Below are 23174 nucleotides of genomic sequence, written 5' to 3'. Positions count from 1 at the left end.
ATTGTTCTACTTTTCCTGTTCCTTAACAGATGTCATAAAAAAGTCAAAATGGCGATGAAATAATTGAGCAGTCTTCGGACGATTAGAAATTTAATTTAATTAAAAATTCCCATATGACATTCAAAAAATTAGTTTTCTGTCTGACATTTAAAAATGTTAGGTGACTTATTAACAAGAGTTGGTAAATCCCATTAACTTTTCAAAGTGATTCACAGCACAACAGACTCCTATATCAAAAACTATGATATAGCATGTCTCCTTGAGGCTAATGCCTGGCCAGACCAACCCATTTCACTGACCCAATCTAGGAAGTGCATTAAGGAACCTTCATTGTTTTTTGTTCCCCTTTCAGAAATGAAACAAGATTTCTCATTCATACCATGAAATACTATAATTCCTATTACAAATTGTGGAAATGTATATTGAATTGCTAGACAATGTGTAATTTGTGATTGTAAAAGCTACGGTTAAGAGAGGAGATTGCCCCTTTCCATTTTATCAGGGAAGGCATGGGGTGTTTGATCAGTCTGGCAGAGGAATGGCTACTCCTTGGGTCCTGGTTGAAGATGAGGTTGTGTATTCTGGCACCAGGGCTGCCCACTACCTTTCCTCTTCTCCTGCTTGGAACGTGCATGGGGATTATGTAGAGGCAGAGGCTGGTGCTGGGGAGAGCAGATTTGAATCTCTACCTGTGTGTGTCAACCACTGGCCAATTCAGGGAGTGTGAGGGAACTGGTAGGCTCCAGTTATTTCCCTCCTCACGTGCATAAGCATTTCTGGGTACACAGCAGCCTCTCTTGCTAGTGACTGCTGCCTTGCCAGCCCAGCCCTGGTGTAGTTATAAAGAGCTGGGTTTCCTCTAACCTGATCGCTATGTGGGGCCAGAAAGGAATTTTTTTCTTTTTCCAAGATAGGCAGCATGTCTGAGTTTTTTCACTTTCTTCACACCAGCATGGAATCAGAGTGGGTGAAGATAGTATTCACCCCTCAAAAATGGGGATGAAGAAGGTAATAAATGTCAGTAAATACTGTTGCAGCTTGCAGCCAATGTCCAGCATAGGTAAGAGGCTTCAAGGGGCCAGCTGCTTGACCTTAGTGTGGGATCTAGGAAGGAGTGGTAAACCCCATTAGTCTCTGTGGCATTAGAGGTCTCAAGTCTTTGCAGATAGAGCTTTTCCTTGTCTGTACCCTCATTCCTCCTCATCAGGGAAGGGTGGTGGGATTCAGTAGTGTGTTGAATCATGAATTGAGTAGTGGGGATGTTGGCTAAGGAAGCCAGCTCTCATTCCTTGGTTGTATAGCATGAGGCCATTTTAGCTAACTAAGGACCCAGTTAGTGTCTGGTGGTTTGTGAGAGGGTAAGTCAACTCACCTCCTCCTCTGCCTCACTAATCTTAAAATTAGTAAAGTTGCAGCCTGTAGCTGTAAATTTATTTATCTGTCTGCAGCTTCATTTTTGGCCATGATCATCATGAAGGCAGTAGATTCAAGTTCCAGGAGTCTTTTGTCAGTCATCTGGATCCATCACAATCTGGCTTGGGAACAAACAGCTGACACTGTTGGCCTTAGAGAGCATGTAGGGGGTGGGAGTCATCCTCCCAGAAGGGCAGCTCTGTTGTTTTCATCACAATCCTCCACTGGGGATACTTGTAATGGAAAGAGGCTTTAATTTACAAGCCAGGTTTCTATAACAGCTTCACCAGCAGAGGTTGCCAAAGAGATGCACTTAATTGGCTCATTGAGGTACTCAGACAATGCTCCCCTTTTCTCACCAACACGGCTCACTGCTGGGTGTGTGCTCTGGCTGTGGACCATTTGTGGCACCATGTGCCATCACAATCACAGCCCAAGAGGACGGTTAGCCTCTTTGCTTCAGGAAAAGCTTGCATAACCTGGAACTGAACTATACCACTAGATATGGAGAATTTGGAGGCTTTCTATAATCATAGCAATTTTAAAGCAGATCAAATATCAGTTTGAACTCTTGACATTGTTTTTGAATAACTTTCCTTCAGATAATTATATTATTGTTGTTCTCTGATTATAGGTATAATGCATATAATTATGGATGTATTTTATACTAATGCTTATTATATACTTTGTAAATCAGAAACATAACTTCATACCTGTGTCATATTATTTTCCCATAAATCCTAAAGTAAATGAGAAAGTGAAAGCTGTTCTTGAAAACTGAGTAACTTGAAGTTATGAACCATATCCTAAGCTTGATTTTTAAAAGTATGCTTTCATAACAATTGGTAGCATAAAAAGTAATGTTCTGTGAAAGAACTATGGCGGCATTCTTCCTGGAAGAAAATAAAATTTGGGAAGACTATAATTATTAATCACTTGAACTAAAAGCAGTTTGGCAAATAAATCAAACCAGAACATCTTTACAGATCTCATAAAATGGTAGTTATCAAAAAGGAGGATAAATGACTAGAGTTTGAATTAAATTTGTTGTTAAATACATACAAGCTGCAAAAAAACAAAAAACCCCAACAACCCATATTAATCAATTATGTGGTTCAACACAAAGGGGGCTAATGTAGATCATGTTATGCCAGTGAGACGACAGCCGAATTTGGCAACAGACTGTTAAACAATAATCAGAAGGTGGTTTCATATTTTGCTACATGAGTGGTCATATTTGTGAAAAATGGTTGTCAGATGTGTGGAGAAAGAGAGCAAATATATTACTATACTAGTTTGTCACTTAATCTGTAGCTGGTATTCCTAGATCTCTGCTTTTAGTAAGTTCAAAGCATCAGAGCAACAGTATTATTGCTAAGCCTCTACATTTGAGTCCAAAGCCAAAAATTTAAATGTGAGGAGAAAGAGAATGAAAATTTTATAAGGTTTTCTCACATCTGCTAATTAGTTATATGGAATTTAGAATTAAGTGTAAAAACAACTGTTGAAATGAAGGGCTAAATTCTCATATCAATTACACTGATGTAAATCCAGAGTAATTCAATTTTAATTAGTAGAGTTACTCTGGATATGTCTGTCTGTTTGAGAGCAAATTTGGATGTAGTATACATTATTATATTTAATGTAATGAGAATGAGGTTAATTTATTTTTTCTTCATAGTCTCCCTGTTACTATTTCTCTTCATCTTAATAACTATGCTGAGCAAGCAGTTTTGAAAATTTGATATTCAGCAAAATTGTGGATAGAGAGCCAGATTTTATATACTGTCTTACAAAAAGTCAGTTGTGCTTTGTTTTATTTTATTTTTCTATTCTTCACAGTAAGTGTAAAATAAATTACTATACTATATAAGTTACTCAGAATATATGTACAGTGGTATGTTGTGATAGTTCTGGTTAGGATGGGGTTTTTTTTTGGGGGGGGGGCGGGAGTTACACTGAAGTACTTACATTTTAAGACTGTATCATAGGACTTGATCCTGCAAATTGGTGTGTTCTGTGGTCTCACCCAGTTATGTATGTAAGCACATTTTCAAAGTCAGTGGACTACTCTTGTGCTCTGGGCCACAATGCTCAGTAACTTGCAGGATCAAGTCTCTACAGCACATGTAAATGAAGTAAAATTTAAGTGTAGTGACTCAGTATAATTGTCCAGGTCAAAATGCTTTATTTTGTTTTACTAATTTTTTACAATTACAGCAATATTTTTCAAGACCGACACGAATGTAATTCTGTAAACTAAATTGCATGAGGAATGCAGTGGACTTGTGGTCTCAGACTTTGACATGGAAATCAAATGCATGTGTATAATGTATAGAATGTAGTCCAGTTTAGGCACCAAGAGCTCTTACTTTATTTCATGCTTTGTCCAGTAGAATGAAGTGTGAAAATTAAAATATATCTGATATTAATTGCAAACCATTCACATGTAGTGCATTTCCAGTTTTCACTGAGGGGGAAGAGTGTGGGCGATGACTGGGTATTTGGATGGGCAAGACAGTGGCAATAGGGAAAGAATTGAATAACAGAGTTAGTCATAAACCACACCAAAATCTGCAAATATTGGCACCAAAAATGTGTCTGTTTTTCATCAAAATTCTCCAACTATCTCTGCTGGCTAAGTTTAAAAACTCCACAATGGATCATTTTAAAGCAGGTTATTCATCTGGTTTTTAGCCAGACAGTTCTGTTTTTGTAAGGTTTGTACCTCTCCAGTACCGGTATAAAACCACAGAGAGGGTTTTGTCTGGTATCCTCATGGTTGCCTGGAGGATGCCATTTTTCAGTGTGTTGCTCTGCCCTCACGGGAGAGACCCACACATACCATGCAGGTGAGGTTGCCGGCAGGGGTGGGACAGGGCACTCAGCAGAATGGTGTCCACTATGCAGAGTGACAGGTTACACTGGCGAGTAAGATCAGGCACCATTCCAGAAGTTCATGCAGCTGAGGGGATGCCCTATATTCTAGGGGTGCATCAGTGGCCACAATTTTAAAGGGACTGTCAATTTATATTTACTTTTTAAAATAATGTGTTAAAAATTCCTGTGCCATGAGCAGTCTGTCTATATTATTAATTTCTCATAGAATTTTGTTCCAAAATCTGTGGTTATGACAAGTAAGTATCTCAGACTGGTGTTCTGAAGACCCTAGTATGGGTTTATATACCCTGAAATCTAAGGTGTTATTGCAGCTTGGGTAGACATACTCACGCTAGTTTTACCCACACTAGCTTTGCTAAAAATAGTAGATAAGATGCGCCAGCATACATTCAGCATAGACTCACAACTTGAGTACATACCCAGGGTCCCCGGCTAAGTATTGTGACAGACTCAGACCAGAAGGATATAAGACAGTAGTAAAAGGCAGGTATATCAGCTTCAGAATGAGCAGGTCCCTGTTCCCTGGATAGCCAAACAAAGGCTACTCCAGGCTAATCAAGACACCTGATGCCAATTAACCAGTTAAGGTCGTGCTAATGCCGGCACCTGGCCACAATTAACTGGCAAAGGGTGAGTTAAGGCTGTTAGGCTAATGGAGACAGCTGGAACCAATCAAGGTGTCACTCATACTGCTTAAAAGCTTTCCTTTCCAGCCCCCTTGATAGGAAGCCCAGGTAAAAGGAGCTGGAGGAGAGGAAGTATTGCTGAATCCTGAGGGAAGGGTGAATCTAGGAAAAGGGGACCACAGGGAAGTGGCCCAGGGAATCAAAGCAGCGTCAGTGGTGAGCGGAAAACCGCCAACAGCTGCTACCATTAGGATCCCTGGGCTGGAACCCAGCATAGGGGGTGGGCCCAGGTTCCCCCCTCCCTGCTATGCTTTACAGAGATCCCCTTGAGAGGGGAAGCAGACTTTCCTCCAAACAGGAGGCCAAACTGCACCTACTGAGCTCTAAGGAGCAACAGAGACTGAGTATTCCACCTTCCCATCTCCCATACTGGCCTGTGATGAAAGAAGCTCAATAAGCTGTGACCTTTGCTGCTATACTGAAAAAGGGAGGTCATATTGAGGGCCTTAGCAAGCTTCTGAGGCCACTGAATCCACCTGGAAGTGTGGGATCCACCAATACAGGCTTGGTAGCTTTGTCATAGTATGTACAGTCCGTGCTGTTGCAGCTACACTGCTATTTTTAGCAATGCTGGAGTGAGCAGAGTAGGGGACAGCCTGAGAACATGCACATGGAGTGTAGTCTTGAAGCCTTGGCTGATGCCATCTGCGTGGGTTCCCGGAAACAAAAGGGGAGCTGCTCCTGGGGAAGGCATGAACAATGAGATCTTCAGGCCTAAAGCATCTCCTGCTGCGGGAAGGGAAAGTAGGGGAACCAAGAGCCACCTCTTTTGTGGGGTGGGGCTGGGGAAGAAGAGAAAGAAAAGCTGTTTTGATTATTATTAAAGCTGTTGGGGAGAGGCTTTATCTGCCAAAATAGTCTTTAGGAGTGGAGGTCCCACTTCTCAAAGCAATAGTTCAAGAGAGGACATATCTTTTCCCCAAATAATGTCATTGCAGAAAGGGCACCTACTCTGCCAAATGGGATGGGTACACCCCCATGTCTCCCAAAATGATATTACAGGGCTGTCCAGTCCCAAAATACAATTTAACGACATGAGAATAAAATTAAAATACCTTTACACTCCAGTCTCTACCATATGGACTGGAGAAGCTGCTTTACTTGCACACTCTGCCTATATGTAGGAGAGTGTATGCGGCTTCCTGAAGCAGCGTTTCATTATTTCATGGGGAAAAGCTTAAGTGATCAGAGGGTTTATTAACCTAGATATACAAGAGATGGGAGTAGCTCTATAGAGAGGAAGGATTCATGCGTCAACCCTAACAGGGAGAGGGAAGATGAGAGAGAGCAGAACTAGCTGGGTGCATGGAGAGACCCAGAGAAATAACTTTCCTCTGGGTCTGCACCCTGAGATTACTCCTATCTTTAATCAGAGATCTTTCAGAACCAAAGGCATTGATAATAGTGTTAGTATTAATTTATTATTTATGACTTCTGAATCAGTGAATTGCATGGATGTTCTTGACAGTTATTCTAGAGAAGTTTTTTTGGTGGATGAACACATGGGACAAGTTTGTTAAGTTTGTTTCTGTGAATCTCTAGTATACTATGGCTGAAACCTAAAGTTAATGATACAATTTATTTTTCTGTCTATGAAACTTTAAGAAGTGAGAGGCAAACCTCAAAAGTTCAGCAGTTAGCTGTTGTCCAACCCAAAGTTATCAGGTAACATGTTTTTTTTTTTTAAATTTTACCTAAACTTTTCAACATTGTTGGGCTTGTAGAAATAGGCTGAAAAAATTTAAAAGCAGAATTTGTTTCTTGATATTTCTCACTTTTCCTGCTTCCAGTTAGGCTACAAAGATCTCAAGAACTGCTTTTGCATTTTATACTTCCTGAATCTGAGAACTGCATCAGTGGGCAAAAATGGAAAATTTTGAAATTCACAAAACATTTGAGTTTAGTTGATTCCAAAATTTGGAAGAGGAAGTTCTTTAATATTAGGGATGGGCAAAGAGGTTTGGATAAAGTCAAAGGAATGCAATAGTCTTGAGGTGTAATTTGTGGTGAGTTTTATAAATTAAAAAATCCCACAATTTTAGTTTTAGTCCTAGATGATTTCTGATTGTATATCTATACATATCAATGCCAGTAATGACTGTATAGTGGTTCTTCTAACCTGTGATAGTTGCAAAGAGGCATGCTAGCATAATGATTTTAAGTTTTATTTATGGAGCTACAAAGTTGTGGAATCTGAGTTAGCTACAAGATCACACTCAACCAAATTAATTAATATTTAAGCTCCACTGTTTTGAGTACCTCAGTGCTGGGTGGACTACCACTAAGATTAATATCCATGTAAGTATTTCATCAATAAGTTCATAAAAACAAAGCAAAAATTGAATTTTTTATTAGAATTGGAAGATCATTTTCAAAGGTAAAGGAACATTTTCAGTTCACCCATAGCTACCTGGAAAAGAAGTAGGAGTTTATAACAGAGTAAAAACAAGAGGCCTTTGCATATATGGGAGGAGCCACTAAGTATGCACATTATCATTTGATTTTTGGCCAAGTGGTCGCCTAAAGCTAACTTGTCTTGGGAGTAATCACAATGGGCAAAGTAACAGCCATTCCCTTTCTCATAGATTCATGTTGATAGATTCCAAGGCCAGAAGGGACTATTGTGATCATCTAGACTGACCTCCTGTGTAAGAAAGGCCATAGAACTTCCCCAAAATAATTCCTAAAGCATATCTTTTAGAAAAAATATCCAATCTTGATTTTAAAATTGTCAGTGAAGGAAAATCCAACATGTTTATTGGTAAATTGTTCCAATGGCTTATGTACACCTTACTGCCAATATGAGTTAGTCTAGCTTCAACTTCCAGCCTTTGGATTGTGTTATATCTTTCTCTGCCAGATTGAAGAGCCCATTATTAAATATTTGTTCCCCATGTAGACACTTATAGACTGCAACTGAGTTGCCCCTCATCCTTCTCTTTGCTAAGCTGACTATCACTACAAGGTATATTTCCTAATGCTCTATTCATTCTTGTGGATGTTCTCTGAACCTTCTCCAATATATCAACATTCTTCTTGAATTGTGGGCACTAGAAGTGGACACAGTATTCCAGCAGCGGTCACATGAGTGCCAAATACAGAGATAAATTAACCTCTCTACTCCGACTCAAGATTCCCCTGTTTATGCATTCCAGGATCATATTAGCCTTTTTGGCTAATAATGTGGCAGTTTATGTTGAGCTGATTATCCACCAGGACCCCCAAATCATTTTAGAGTCACTGCTTTCCAAGAGAGTCCCCCATTCTGAAGTATGGACTACAATCTTTATTCCTAGATGTACATATTTACATTTAAATATATTAAGAAGCATATTGTTTGCCTGAGCCCAGTTTCCCAAGTGATCTAGATCGCTCTGAATCTGTGACCTGTCCTCTTCATTATTTACCACATCTCCAATTTTGCATCATCTGTAGACTTCATCAGTGATGATTTTATGTTTTCTTCTAGGTCGCTGATAAAAATGTTCCCTCAAAACATAAAAACAAATTGAACAACCACCTGTAAGTCTGTCTAAAGTATTGTAAATCTGGCTGGGAACTGCTGCTGCTTTAGCTCTTTTGTTTCTGCTCCAGTAGGTATTGCCCTGGGCCTGTTTGAGAAACACCTGTTTCAAAGTGTAGATGGAAATCTTGTAGTTCTTCCTGGTACTGTGCCTCCACATAAAGGGCTAGGTGCAAAAGTAATGCATTTCAAGAATCACTCGAGACATTTATAACATACACACCAACTAAAGATGCCAGTGGAACTGCTCTCATGATCATCCCTGCAATAACAAGCCTGTGAGTGTGTGAGTTGTCCATGAACACAATGGAGGGAAAGGTGTTTGGTATGGAACAGGTTTCTTTTGTAAGTTTCTAAGGAGATACTATAAATTCTTCTTCTAGTGATTGCTCAGGTGTATTCCACAGCAGGTGCTCGCCACGTGCACCGGTGCCAGAAGTTTTTCCCTTAGCAGTACCTGTATGGGGGGGGGGGAGCACCGCTGTGACCCCTGGAGTGGCACCTCTATAATGCACTAAAAGGGGAGCTGTGCACTCCCCCCACCCTCAGGTCCTTCTGGCCACCAATCAAGGTAGTCGGAACTTCTTGCTCCAGTTCTGCTGCAGCCTTTTCCAATGTTCTTAGTAGTACCTCTAGTTAGTGTTAGCAGTTAGTAGTTAGTAGTTTTAGTTGTTAGAGTGGGCTCGGGGTAAGTCCCGTGCCCCTGGCTTCAAATCGGGTGGCTCCTGTCACCGTTCCATGCCAAGGAGCTGAGTGTCTTCGCTGCTTGGGTGAAACTCACTTGAGAGAACGCTGCAAGATCTGCAGGTCATTCAAGCCGCGGACTAAGAAGGAGTGGGACATCAGGCTCCGCACTCTCCTTATGGAATTGGCACTGGCCCTAACTCCGGCACGCCGAGTGGACTCGGCGCCCGGCATCGCGTTTTAGGTGCGCGGTGAAGTCCCCTCCTCCAGCCGGCACCGCTCCCCCGCCAAGAAGCAGGGGAAGAGCTCCGCCTTGCAGTGGCACCGAGGGAAGGAAAGGGAAGAGGCTGCTCCCATGTCGGGCAGCCCTTGATTTCCCCACCCCGCCCCCCAGGCCCGAAGCCTCCAACTTGTGATGAGTGGAGCAGCCCAGCACCGTTTGCGCATGCGTCTCCAGCAGTCAGGATGCCATCGACACCAGAGGTTTTCCAGGCTGCGCGAGTGTTAGCCGACGGCCAAGGATGTTTGGTGAGGTGCCAGCTATGCCCGTTTATACCATCCGTGACTTTAACCGCTAGGACGCACTGTCCCTTCGCGGCGGGCAGCCCGGGCTAGGCTGACGGATGCCCCAAGGTCCTAACCACCCGTGACTTTAACTGCTAGAGCTCAGAGCTCCTTCGCAGCGGGCAGTCAATACTGACTGACAGGTGTCCCAATGGCAGCACTAAGAGCCTCTCCACACCCGTGACTTTAACTGCTAGAGCTCAGAGCTCCTTCGCAGCAGGCAGCCAGGATTGACTGACAGGTGCCCCAAGAGTTTGCCCCGTGGAGGCGGCACAACTCAATGCTAGGCTCTTAGTACTCTCACCTAATGGCCAGGCTTTAGAGCCAAAATGGCTGAGGTTCTTTAATTGTGTCGGCTGCTTTACAGTAAACCAGAGAAAACAAGTCAGGCTTATGCACAAATGGTTACCAAAATTTATTAAGCTAGATTCTAATCATGTGGTTACAAAATTGCTAGTGCCTACTTATTTAAATGTAGAGATGTTACACACACAAACAAGTTACAAAACTGAAGCCACAATCCCAAAGAAAGAAAACAAAGTATAGAGCTCTATTTCAAAATATGTGTACACTAAAGATAGGAGATCAGGTGTGGGTGCTTCTTACCCTCCTTGCATCTCTCGATTCCAGCGGTGCCAAGCCAGGATCGGTCACTCAATTCCGCGGAAAGATGAATAAGGGACAAGGCTTAGGGACCCTCTTAGCTGCAGAAGCTTTGGGAGGCTGTCACTTATCTGACCAGCAGATAGATAGTGAAAAGCACTCAAAAATCATGGTGCTGTAGGTCCCCTACTTATACCTCTGTACTCCTTTATTCTCTTTCTCCTTTCTTATGCCAAATTGAGGCTGGTCTGTCGGGGTGACGCCAGCTTTCGCAAGAGTAGTTTACACTTGCAAGGGAGAGAAACAATAAGTTTCGACTACTGGACATTTCTTTTATCAGGGTAAATATTTTCCCACCTAGGATGTTGGTGTGTGTGCATCACGCTATTTAGTAGGGGCTAAGAGCCATGTCTGTCACAGGGCCTCTGCCTGCTGTGAGCTTAATCGTTGTATCTGTTCCCAGAGGCACATTGTAGCAGCACACCTGTGCTTTCACAGCTTCAAAGGCTGTGCTGGAATATATGTTAAGTGCCCTGTTCCGGCTTCCTCCTGTGTTTCCAGCAATGCTGATCTGGGGGGGGGGGGGGCTGGCTGTCTGGCTACAGCGAGACATTTTGAGTTTGCTGGTACCAGGGGCACCACTGATGATGGGCCCTCGGTCCCTCAGCAAGCCGCCTCTGGGTGCTCACCAGACCTCCCCGGTGCGGCACAGCTCCCACTCTGAGGACCGCTCCTTGCCTTGTTCGACGCGCAGTGGCCAGTCATCTCACAGCCCACGCCCGCCCTTGACACCAGTCAGGCTAACCGGTTCACCGCCTGGACAGGAGTCTCGAGGTCCCTCCACACTGCGGAGTAGTGGACACAGGCGCTGTAGACGCTTCTCCTCGCGTCGCAGCTATCGCATCCAGTCCCGACACCATCGACGTTGACGCTTCCTTTTGAGTTCCTGCTCTGCCAGACATCACAGTCGGGACTCTCCTTGCGATTCACCGGCACCAGAGCATCGCAGCCCCAGGCTCCGGGGCGAGTACCGGAGCAGCACTTTCAATGGGTACCAATCCTGGACGTCGAGGTCCCAGTTCCGCGGAAGATGACATCGCAGGCACCATCACTCCCGCCACTCCTATGGGACCGTGTGTTCGACGGTGACCTCAGCCTCAGCACCCAACCGCCCATCACCGGGTCGTGGGGCTCAGTCGGACCAGCTGGCACCGCCAGGGCCCCAACTTGGACAGTGGCAAGGGGCCCCGTGGCAGGGGCAGTGGTGCCAATGGGCACTGTGGCCACAGATGCTCACCCAGATGGGAACCTGTTAGGTGGCTGGGGCATCCCAGGCCCCATTGGCCTCTCCATCTCGGCCGAGGGACAAGTCAACAAGTCACAAGTCGGCGGCCCCTCGCCCGGACTCCGACCTGGGGGTTGATTCCTCAGTACTGCCAGAGGCCCATGTTTCCAGGCCAGCCCTCTCTCCGGCACTGGATGACGCCATAGCAGCACCGCTGCCCATTATGCCACAGGAGGATTTCAAGGTGCATCAAGACCTGTTAAAGGGGGTGGCGTCCAACCTCCTGCTGCAGGCTGAGGAGACAGAGGGCCCATCTGACACACACTTTAATGTGCTGTTGTCCTCGGCACTGGGCCGTGTGGCCCTACCCCTCCACCAGGGAATAGCAAACATTTCCAACACCTTGTGTCAAACTCCCTCTTCCTTGGCCCCCATTTCCAAGAAGGCTGAGAGGAAGTACTTTGTGCTGGCTAAGGATCACGAGTACCTCCATTCCCACCCAGCACCTAATTCTCTGGTATTGGAATCGGTTAACCACCTGGAACGACAGAGCCAGCCCGCGCCCACCCCCAAAAACAAAGACTCCAGGAGACTGGACTCCTTTGGTAGAAAGGTTTATTCGTCTGCAAGTTTCCAGCTCAGGGTGGCCAATCATCAGGCCCTACTGAGCTGATATGACTTTAACTTATGAGGGTCTCTGCCAAAGTTTGAACCACTCCTCCCAGAGCAGCAGAGGAAGGACTTCAAGGGTCTGGTGGAGAAAGGGGTGGCGGTGGCCAAAGCATCCCTCCAAGCAGTGGCTGATACGGCAGCCCGTTCGATGGCTTCCGCCATATCCATGCTCAGGGCATCATGGCTGCTCCTGTCCGGGCTGTCGGCGGAGGCCCAGGGAAAGGGTTTTTACTCCTGGTATTTCCTGATCCCCAAGGCAAAAGGGGGTCTCAGGCCCATCCTGAACCTGCAGGATCTCAACCTCTTCCTGGTCCATTCCAAGTTCCGCATCGTGTCCCTGACCTCTATTATCCCCTCCCTGGACCTGGGGGACTGGTACGTGGCCCTGGACTTTCAGGACGCGTATTTTCACATTCACATTTTTGAGGGGAACAGGTACTTCCTCCGCTTCCTAGTTGGATTAGACCACTACCAGTTTACAGTCCTTCTGTTTGGCCTATCCACAGCACCTAGGGTTTTCACAAAGTGCATGTCCGTGGTGGTGGCCTGCCTCAGACGGCAAGGGGTACAGATCTTCCCATACCTGAACGATTGGCTTCTCAAGGGCAACTCTCGGGCCCAGGTAAAGGTCCATGTGGAGCTGCTCAGGTCCACATGTGAAGCTCTTGGTCCAGTGGTAAACGAGAGCAAATCAACGTTAGTTCCGGTACAGCACATAGAGTTCATCGGGGCACTGCTGGACTCCTCCAGGGCTGCAGCATTGCTCCCACTGGGCAGGTTTGAGGCCCTATGAGATCTCATTGCCTCGGTCACGGGGTTTCCGGTGACAACGGCAAGTGTGTGCCTTCAGATCCTGAACACATGGCGGCATGCACGTATGTGGTCTGCCACGCCAGGCTACTTATGAGGCCCCTCCAGCTGTGGCTAGCCTCTCAGTTCTGCCAGGCCCGGGATGGGCTGTACAAGGTTCTCATGGTCCCGTCCCCGATACTTACCTCCCTGCAATGGTGGTCTTACCCAAACAATATGCTGCAAGGGGTTCCCTTTCGGGAGGTGACCCCATCATTAGACCTGGTGTCCAATACATCGGACTTGTGCTGGGGAGCTCACACAGGGAGTATACAAACCCAAGGGAGGTGGTCGGCCTTGGAATTGTCCCTCCACATAAATGTCAAGGAACTCAGGGCAATTCATTTGGCATGTGTAGCTTTCAGCACTCACCGTCGTGGCAAGATGGTCAGGGTCCTTACGGACAACACTGCTGCAGTGTACTACATCAACAGGGCGGGACTCGTTCCTTGGCCCTCTGTCTGGAAGCCCTGCGCTTATGGGAGTTCTGTATAGGCCACGATATCTCCCTGCGAGCTTTTCACCTGCCCGGCATCCGCAATGCACGAGCTGATTTTCTCCTATCAGTACGAGTGGTCGCTCCACTCGGAGGTCAATCACCTGCTCTTCCGAGAGTGGGGAGTTCCTTTGGGACCCGCCAGAAGCAGCGTTGCTCCAGGGGAGGAGTGGGGAGGGGGGCGATCTCGGACGCCTTCCTCCTACAGTGGTCAGGCCAGCTGTTGTATGCCTTCCTACCATTTCCCCTCATCGGCAAAGTCCTGCAAAAGGTAAAAAAAGACAGGACGCATGTCAACCTCATAGCCACCAGCGTGAGCCTACCAGCACTGGTACGGGACCCTCCTACACCTCCTAGCAGCCCCCCTCCCCCCTGAGGAAGTTGCCACTTTGCCCGGACCTCCTCTCACAGGACAGAGGCCGTCTCCTCCATCCCAGTCTAGCCACGCTCCACTTGAAAGGGTGGCTGCTCAGTGGCTAGGTGAAGAGGAGAGGAGGTGCTCAGAGGAAGTCAGGCTAGTCCTCCTAGAAAGCAGGAAGCCATCCGCACGCCGGGCATACCTGGTGAAGTGGTCCAGATTTTCCAGATGGGCAGGAGAGTGGGGAGCCTCCCCATCATCCTCATCACTCCAGCTTATCCTTGAGTACCTCCTGTCCCTTAGGACCCAAGGGCTGGCACCCGCCTATGTCAGGGTACACTTGGCGGCTATATCGGCCTTCCACCCACTGGTGCAAGGCCACTTGGTCTTTTCCCACTCTATGACCTCTCGTTTTCTGAGAGGCCTAGACCGTTCATTCCAGTATGCTAGATCCCCCGTACCACAATGGGACCTAAACCTGGTGTTGTCCCGTCTCACAGGGCCCCTCTTTGAACCCCTGGCCACATGTTCCTGGTCTTACCTCTCATGGAAAGTTGCATATGGTCTTCCACAGGGATAAAGTCCAGCTTCGCCCAGATTCCTCCCAAAGGTGGTCTCTGCCTTCCATATGGAGCAGGACGCTTTTCTTCCAATGCTCTGTCCTAAGCCCCATTCCTCCAACAAGGAGCGCTGCCATCACGCGCTCCATGTGCATAGGGCGCTGGCCTTTTATCTGTATCGGACCAAGCCCTTCCGCAAATCCTCACAACTGTTCATTGCCTTGGCCAAGCATATGAAGGGGCAACCCACTTCCACCCAGTGCCTTTCTCGCTGGATCACCTCGTGCATACGCACGTGTTACGATCTGGCAGGGGTTCCCCCGCCACCGATCGTCAGGGCGCACTCTATGAGGGCTCAGGCCTCATCGGCGGCCTATGTAGCTCATGTCCCTGTCCAAGACCTATGTAGGGCTGCCACTTGGTCCTCAGTCCGCACGTTTACTTCGCATTATGCAATCGTCTCCCAAACTAGAGATGATGCTGGGTTGGGCAGGGCGGTATTGCGTCCCGGAAACTCATAAACTCATACCCACCTCCAACAGATATAGCTTGGAGTCACCTACTGTGGAATACACAAGCAATCACTCGAAGAAGAAAGGACAGTTACCTGTTCCGTAACTGGCATTCTTCAAGATGTGTTGCTCAGGTGTATTCCACATCCCGCCCTCCTTCCCCTCTGTCGGAGTTGTCCGGCAAAAAGGAACTGAGGTTGGGGGGAGTGTGCAGCTCTCCTTATAGCGCGATATAGAAGCGCCACTCCAGAGGTCGCAGTGGTGCTCCCCCCGTACGGGTACTGCTAAGGGAAAAACTTCCAGTACCGGTGCACCTGGCAAGCACGCACACCTACTGTGGAATACACCTGAGCAACACATCTCGAAGAATGCCAGTTATGGAACAGTTAACTGTCCTTTATTTTGAATAAAATGATTTTTAAAAAATTGACAGTTTCTTTTTAGACAGACATTCAAGTATTTCCCTTTTGCTATAAAGATATTTCTTAAACACAATCATACACATGCCTTTATAGTTCTTCATTTTGAAGCTCTTAGCAATAAAATAGTAAATACATTTAGAAATTTGTTTAAACCAGTAAAAACTATTAATCTGAGCTTTAAAATATTTTATTGCAAATTTAATTTGCATCTTCCTGATGCAAGGCACTTGAATGATTTAAACTGTTGGTGTAATACTACCATCTGTAGAACATTAAATTCATTTTATGTGTGTTCAACTCCAGCAGCCATTTTCTGTAAATGTAAAGGAATGCATTAAATTGTAGGCGAGTGCAATGTAGGGCTAAGCAGCTGAGAGTGGGATGTAAAATATTTCATGCTAAAATTTTACTATCTTTTCATTTTCTCAGATATTTTGTTCTGTTTTTGTCTTATTTCATATTAAGGTAGGATTCCAATTTTTGTACTTCAAGCTGTGGGCCATATTCGGTTCTGAGTAGGCTGACCAGACAGCAACTGTGGAAAAAATGGGACAGGGGTAGTAGGTGCTTATATAAGAAAAAGTCCCAAAAACAGAACTGTCACTATAAAAATGGGATATCTGGTCACCCTAGTTCTGAGAATCACATTGTCTTATGCACAAAAAAGAGAATGTGCTGCACGTTGACAGCCTTTGGTTGGAGAATGGCAGAAAATAGGAATGCACGTTAACATGTTTTTCATGAGTGAGTGCAGTACTAGAAAAAGGAACATGGTTTGGAGAAAGTGTGTGCGGTACATGTGAAAACCAGCAAAGGGTGGGCCTCCTTCAGTAAAATACTCCATCCCTACCTGGATGAAATATTTCATCTCTGATGTGGAATAAAGTTTGGGTATAAAGTACATAGGGCCAAACTTACTATACGCTCATTTGTGGCTTAACCATGACCCCTGAAATAAGACAAAGTGCATTGTTGCAGTGCTCCAAAAGTAGCCCAAGAGGGAAACATAACAGTTCTGTGGAATCTGCTTCCTCTCCCGGACTTCTAGACATGTTGTAGGTATCCAATAAAGGGGTGTAAATGTGTATCTATCCAGGCCACAGTTTTGTCTCCATCTTGTTTTTGATACCATTATGTATTATTTAGTTTTGGTAGTTCCCATGATATGCTATGTGCTTTCTGGACATTTGAGAAAGGATGCTTTTTGCCCAAAGAGTTCACAGTTGAAAAACAGACAAGAAAATAGGGGTTAAAAAAGAGAGATAGCAAAATGGGGTTGGACTTTTAGTTTTTTACCATGTAAAGCATTATGATGGGATTTAAAAATGAAGAGGGGGGAGCCTTTCAGAAAACTTGCCAGTGACCTTGAGAGGTCACTTGGGGCTGCACTAGCTCTCTCTGCAATGATAGGATGCTGGCTAGCTTTATGATGTAAGCCGGGGCTTTGGTAGTCTGCATGGCATATTGGTGGGGAGGGTTGGCTGGAGAGCTTGATAAACACCTGATTACCAGTTGGAACAAGAAGTGACTTATGATTGGGCGATTGGCTGCTGCTGCCTCTTGGTGCATTTACTTTATGTTAATTTGTTATCAAATTAAATATGGCCTATGTGCTATTAAATTCAATTAATGTAGGAGCATCTTCCTTACATCATCTTTGACGAACTTCTTTGACAGTGAAAGTCCTATAATTCATTCATTTTGTGTTCCTAGGACACCATTGGCATTGAAATTCCCGTCACTAATCCTACACATGAAACTCTACGGTTAGATGTCTTGTTAATGGGTGCTGCACTTAGTGGAGAAACAATTCTTGTTCTTCAGCCAAAAGAAACTCTTTCATATGAAGTAAAGTATTCCCCAGCTGGTACTGGCACTTCAGAAGGAAGGTAAGATTCAGAGTGTAAACACGTTGTATGTGCTTTATGATATTAAGTAAAAATATTGTCTCCAGACCCTACGATAACTCCTTGACCCAAGAATGTTACTTAGAAATATATTGTGTTCTCTGTATTACTTTTTTAACATTAGCTATATCAACACAAACCTGCCACTTTTTTTGAATAAATCTGATGGCTGATAGGCAGATGACAATTCTTTGATGGATCTCACTTGAGCTGTGTGTACATTTTCTTAGATTTTCTGATATTAAAGTAATATCTATTCAAATTAATTGTTAATTTTGTCACTTGCCATAAAGGGAGTGACCTGGAGCCATCTTTCTGCAGAAAGGGAACTGAACTAAAATGACTTCACTAAAAACAGGTGAAGAACCCTTTATCAGTCTGCATGGAAATCTATTTAGCTTGAGAATTCCCCATTAATTAGAAATGATCTTCTTAATGAATATGGAGAAGATTTAAATTAAAGATGTTTCACCACATTGGAAACTCAGTCTGTGCAGTATGATAATTACCAGTGATGAGACTGATGACCTTTTGGTCTTGGTTTCAGAGTTGCTGCCACTGATCATAGTTCTCAGCTGAACTAGTAATGGCAGGCTGCTGAACACTGCAGAATTGTAAGAGTTTTTCTGAGGGCATTGTTAATTAAACATTAGTTGGCTGAAGTTCACCAAAATAAGCAGTCCCGAAAGCAATTGTTCAAATTGTTCTTATTGATTTTTCTCAAGAAAAAGAATACTGCCAAGTATTATTGCACTACAGCTTTCAGAGGCTATAGTTTTATAGAAATGACCACTGTTAACATTCTAGTAAAATTTTCAGAGACAAGATACAGAACTGATCATTTCTGAAAGCTGAGAATGAAAATATATTTTATTTTGCTGTGTCAGAATACTCTGGTGGAGTATTTTTTTCAAGTTCATAATTTTCAGATAACAAGATATGTGCTTTTAACTTGATAGATCTATGGGGCAGTTCTTGGTTTCAGCTGATCTGAAGCATGCAGGTCAAGGGGGCATGTGCAAAGGTGGTGTAAATTTTGCACTACCCTGATCCTGTTATAGTTCTGTGCAAAGCTGGTCTCCCTGTGTCATGCTAGAGCAACCTGAGGTCTGCTCGAAATTAAATCATGGACAAACAATTCTGAGGGTCTGAAAATGCAGTCAAGAATTGGCATGGCAAGTGCAGCCAGGCTACTACCTCTTTACCGTGTTTATGCCAGCAACTGGGAGGAAGAGTGCTGAAAAATCCCTTATGGTTGCTCTGCTATCATCTTTACACTTGAGCGATCTTCCCCGGGTAGCATAATGCTGACTTCAAAGCCAGTTTATGCTAGGGGTGCAGTGTAAAGTGGTCACAGTGAATAGTTTTCAGAACTCATGTCTCTTGGTTTAAAACAGGAGCTGATCCGTCATGCAGCTCAGGTTTGCACATTGTATTTTTAGCTGCTAGAATGGTTTAACGTGTTCACTGTAATTTTATTTCACTTATTTTTGTGATTCTCCTGGCCACAAAATGAGAGAGCGAGAAAAACAAAACTGTAACAAGAATGGAATGTGTTAAAATGCCTGCCACAAAAATACACTACTCTGAGTAATCACATAGCAACAGAAAACTTTCAATCCTGACAAGATTTGATTGTAGAATAATGAATATGCTATTGAAACATATCCTTTTGTCATGTTCTTATATATATTTCAGTTTTGATCTCTTAGGTTTTTAAAAGTATTTTCCTTTTAGAATGGACTAATGATGTCTCCCTATTTTATTTTTAGATAATGTAGCAGGTCTCCAAACGTCAAGTAGCAAACTGCTGTGATATTTGAATTAAATTAAAATTTGCTCCTATAAGTTAAAGTTGGAGATGTATTCTAGTTTTTCTGCTTTTAATATAAAAACTGCCATTTTCAACTGAAAAGTTAAGAAAGATGAAGCCTGTTGATTGCCCATGGATCTCCATAAAGATCACTGTTCATTTGTGATGGGTGTATGCAGATATTCTGTGGAGCCGTATAGAACTCTTAGTAGAAAATTCTACAAGCTAACAAAGGGGTCATTGTGTTGAACTCCATTATTTTTTTATGAAATTCTAATTTGTGCTTTTATCTATCTGGACGTTATACAAAAAGACATCCCAGACAGAACTTTGTTTATATCTCTGTCTTCAGTGTCATATTCCTGTCGGAGATGGTTGGGGAGTTTTGGTATGCACTGAAGCTGACTTCAGAGAAACCATTGCCAACTACATTACCCGAAATAGAATGTGAGCTTGGAAAGTAAGTACAGCATCATACTTCAATTTAATTTGTTCCTTGGTATGAATATCTAATATAAAACATACAAACAAGTACGCATTCTGGAACTATAGCAGATTACATCTAGATGTACCATATTATTATTTGTGTTACCATAGCACCTAGCTTCCCTAGTAATAAGGGTCAAGCTTGTACAGTCAGGATCCTCACAGATTGTGTCTTTAATATATTATGATACGTATTGAATTCTGCTTGTGGAAGGGTAATTTAATTGGAATTAAACTAATTATACGACTCTCTATAAATTTCTCTTAAACAGCTGCAGAATTTAGTAGCAAATTATCCATATGGTAGCCTTTTTCTTACTTAATTTGAATTTAGTAATTTTGAATTAAATTACTTTGTGTTCAGCTCCTGTTGCTGCAGTTTCAAGCTCAAGAGAGTGAATATCACCTCTGGTGAATTTTCTCAATTTTGCAGACTCCAGGAACACACAAAGACCAAGGATAGTGACCGCAGACACAACCACAAGTAAAAAGTCTTATCTGTACTACAAGTTTTATTGAAGCAACAAGTAAAGTTAAAATTACCCATGCATATATAAATCATACAAAAACCCATGCAATGCCTAAGATTAGTCATATTCGCATCCTCAAAGAGATTCTAGGGTCTGATGGATATCTCAACAGATGATCGATAGAGGGACGGTTCCCCCTCGGGTTTCCCTTGGGGTCTTCCCACTTTTGCCCAACCAGGGTACTTCTTTTATATTGTTATTCTGACCATACCACACACCTTATGCATATGCATGAGTGTTTCAACTCTTCTCCTTATGTGTACTTCCACATCCCATAAATATTGCCCTATTTTTCATAGCTTGTTTCTTAGTTCCCTTTATCCTCATTAGCATCTACTCACAACATGCATCCATGGTAACCTGCGGTCAAAGCAGGGCATTCCATAATGTTACAGTTAGGTGTCTTGTGGTCTTGCACATTACTTCGTGGTATGCTGCAGTCTTTTCTTCCCACAAAATCATCTTTTACAGTAATCTTGCAGCCTTACTGTCATAGGGTTATTTCTAGGTCACCCTCTCATGTCAAGCATTATTAAGCTACAGCCTAGTATGGTTAAGTTAAAATCTTTGAAGCCTCAGCCTGTAGGCCTTGCATTCCAGCCATGCTTTACTTACAAACCTAATACACACATCACTCCTAAACACCTGTCAATCTTATACTCCTATAATCCTACAATTTAAATCTATTTAGCATACATTGACCTAGCGTACGACCTAGCATATGAGCTGACCATAACACTGAATAATGCAATGATAAATGGATAATAAAATGAACTAATTGGCTACAATACTATAGAATTCTGCAGGTTGTCTTAAACACTCTATATGAAAAGGTACCATTCTCTATTAAGTTGTATAGGACTTTCCTTTCCTAATCATGGACCTTCCCCAGTGGCCTATTTTATAAATTGTGAACACTGCTTACCACCTTCTCACCCTCCAGAGATGTGAAGTACTGAAGTTTCTTTCCTGCAGACCTTACAGGTGTACATGAACTCTGCTTCTGTTCAGGAGGTGCATCTCCAGAGGCTGTATGTAGTAGTGATCCTCTTGTCTTTTTCCTCCTATAAAATTTCACCTTACATTCCCACAACATAATTTGACTCTCAAAACATACTTGCAGCTTTTAGGGTCAGGTTTTCAAAAGCTTTCAGCATCCACAACTGGGGCCAAGTTTTCAAAAGTGCTCAGCAACTAGAAGCTCTCCAACAATGGGAGCTGCTAGATGTTGTACACTTTTTTGAAAACCTGGACTCATGTTTTGGTGTTATCTTTAGCTATGTCAGCTATGTGATCAGTGGCACTGAGACACTTCTTTTTTTACGGTGGGGGTGGTGAAAGCCAGTATTCCCCAATTACCTCGTGCTCCCCCTGCCCCCGAGTTGAGGCCAGGAGTGGGGCTGTGGCTCCGGGAGGGGTGGAGAGCATGGACAGGAGTAAGGGGGGACTGGCTTAGACCATAGCTGGGGTAGGTGCGGAGCCCTGGGCGCGGGGCTGGCTGCAGCCAGGACCCTGGGTGCTGGGACCAGGACTGGATCCCTGAGCGTGGGGCCAGTGGCAGCTGGGACTCCAGGTGTGGGGCTTGGATCAGAGCCCTGGGTGTGGGTCATGCAGCCGATACTCAGTAGCGGGGCCAGGAGCAGAGGCCCTGGACTGGCACCTGCGGCCAGTAGCCAGGCTGGAGCCAGTAGCAGAGCTGGGTGGTGCTCCCCCCGGGGGCTGACCCAAACCTCAGCCACGCCCCCCGAAACGTTCCTCAGCAATCCCTTGGAGGGGGGCATGCCGCACAGATTGGGGACCTCTGCTATAAAGCAAGTATATGCTTCTGGTAGCACCAGGCAACTTCTCACAGTGAAACCTGGGGGTGCTGCAGCGCCCCCGCACTCCTAGTTTCCACACCTGTGTATATGATTAGTGATGTGTGTGTTGAAAGAGTTTATAATAACTTAAGGATAAAGTGACATTTTGTCTGTCTAAATTATTGGTAAATGGATAGATGAACTGAAAGGAAATATGTGTAAAATACCATAGCTGCTCCTTTCCGTATCTTTTAATACATAAATGTTTTTAATGTTTTTGCATAATGTTTAAAACAGTAGCTTTAAAAACCTTTCAGGTAACAAACTGTGTATGACCTGTGACAGGTGGGATTAATATGACTGAGAATAGCCTTTGCAGTTGTGCTTTGATAGGATAAAATTGCAAATGCTGTGTATCCTTGGGTTTCAGATCTAAAGCTTACCACCAGTTGTGATCAAATATAAATCTTCTCTCTTGGTATAGACTTGCACGATTAGGTATATGATAAGGAGTTTATGCTCTTTCACATGAAGCATCTGGCATTGACAACTGTTTCACACAAACCTACATGGACAATTGGTCTGCTCCACTATGGCAATTCCTACTTTAGTATGCATAATGAAAGTATGCATTGGAGAGGATTAGCGCTGTTAAATACAACACTTGCCCGTCAGAAATATTATTTGACATTCATTGACTTTTAAGATTCTACTTTCAAACAAAATTTTGTGTTACTTCACAAGTAAGTGTATGTGATTCTAGTTCCTTCACACTGATAGATGAATACATCTGCATAGGACACCCATGCATCATAGAAGAAAAACGTAAGAGGAATGGTGAAGGAGCAGATTTTTTTTTTAAATAAAGTAAAAGCAAACAAATAAACAGTAGTAGACATTATATGTGAGAGAAACTCTTACAAAATGGATTAAAATAGCTTGCAGTACACTTCTTAACCCTCTTTCCTTGCTTTAACCTTTTTCTCTTTTTCATACTCATGGCTTCATGCTGACCCCTACTTTCTGTCCAGCAAAGGCCCTCCTCAGTTCTCTCCTCAAATTTACTTATTCCAGAAATCCTGTCCTATCTTCTCTTCATGAATATCTGTCC

General features: G+C 43.9%; 1 protein-coding gene across 1 annotated transcript in view; it reads left to right on the top strand.

The window, feature by feature from the left end:
• Positions 1–23174, top strand: part of CFAP47 (cilia and flagella associated protein 47) — a 643435-nt gene that overhangs the window by 460383 nt on the left and 159878 nt on the right. Inside the window, exons 52-53 of the mRNA XM_073358068.2 lie at positions 17242–17417; positions 19601–19708. Coding sequence (XP_073214169.2) covers positions 17242–17417; positions 19601–19708 — 284 coding nt within the window. The remainder of the gene's footprint in view (positions 1–17241; positions 17418–19600; positions 19709–23174) is intronic.

The sequence above is a fragment of the Lepidochelys kempii genome, chromosome 1 (assembly GCF_965140285.1).
Source record: "Lepidochelys kempii isolate rLepKem1 chromosome 1, rLepKem1.hap1, whole genome shotgun sequence".
NCBI lineage: Eukaryota > Metazoa > Chordata > Testudines > Cheloniidae > Lepidochelys > Lepidochelys kempii.
The sequence above is the reverse complement of the archived record's forward strand: the minus strand, read 5'-3'. Positions and strand labels throughout refer to the sequence as shown.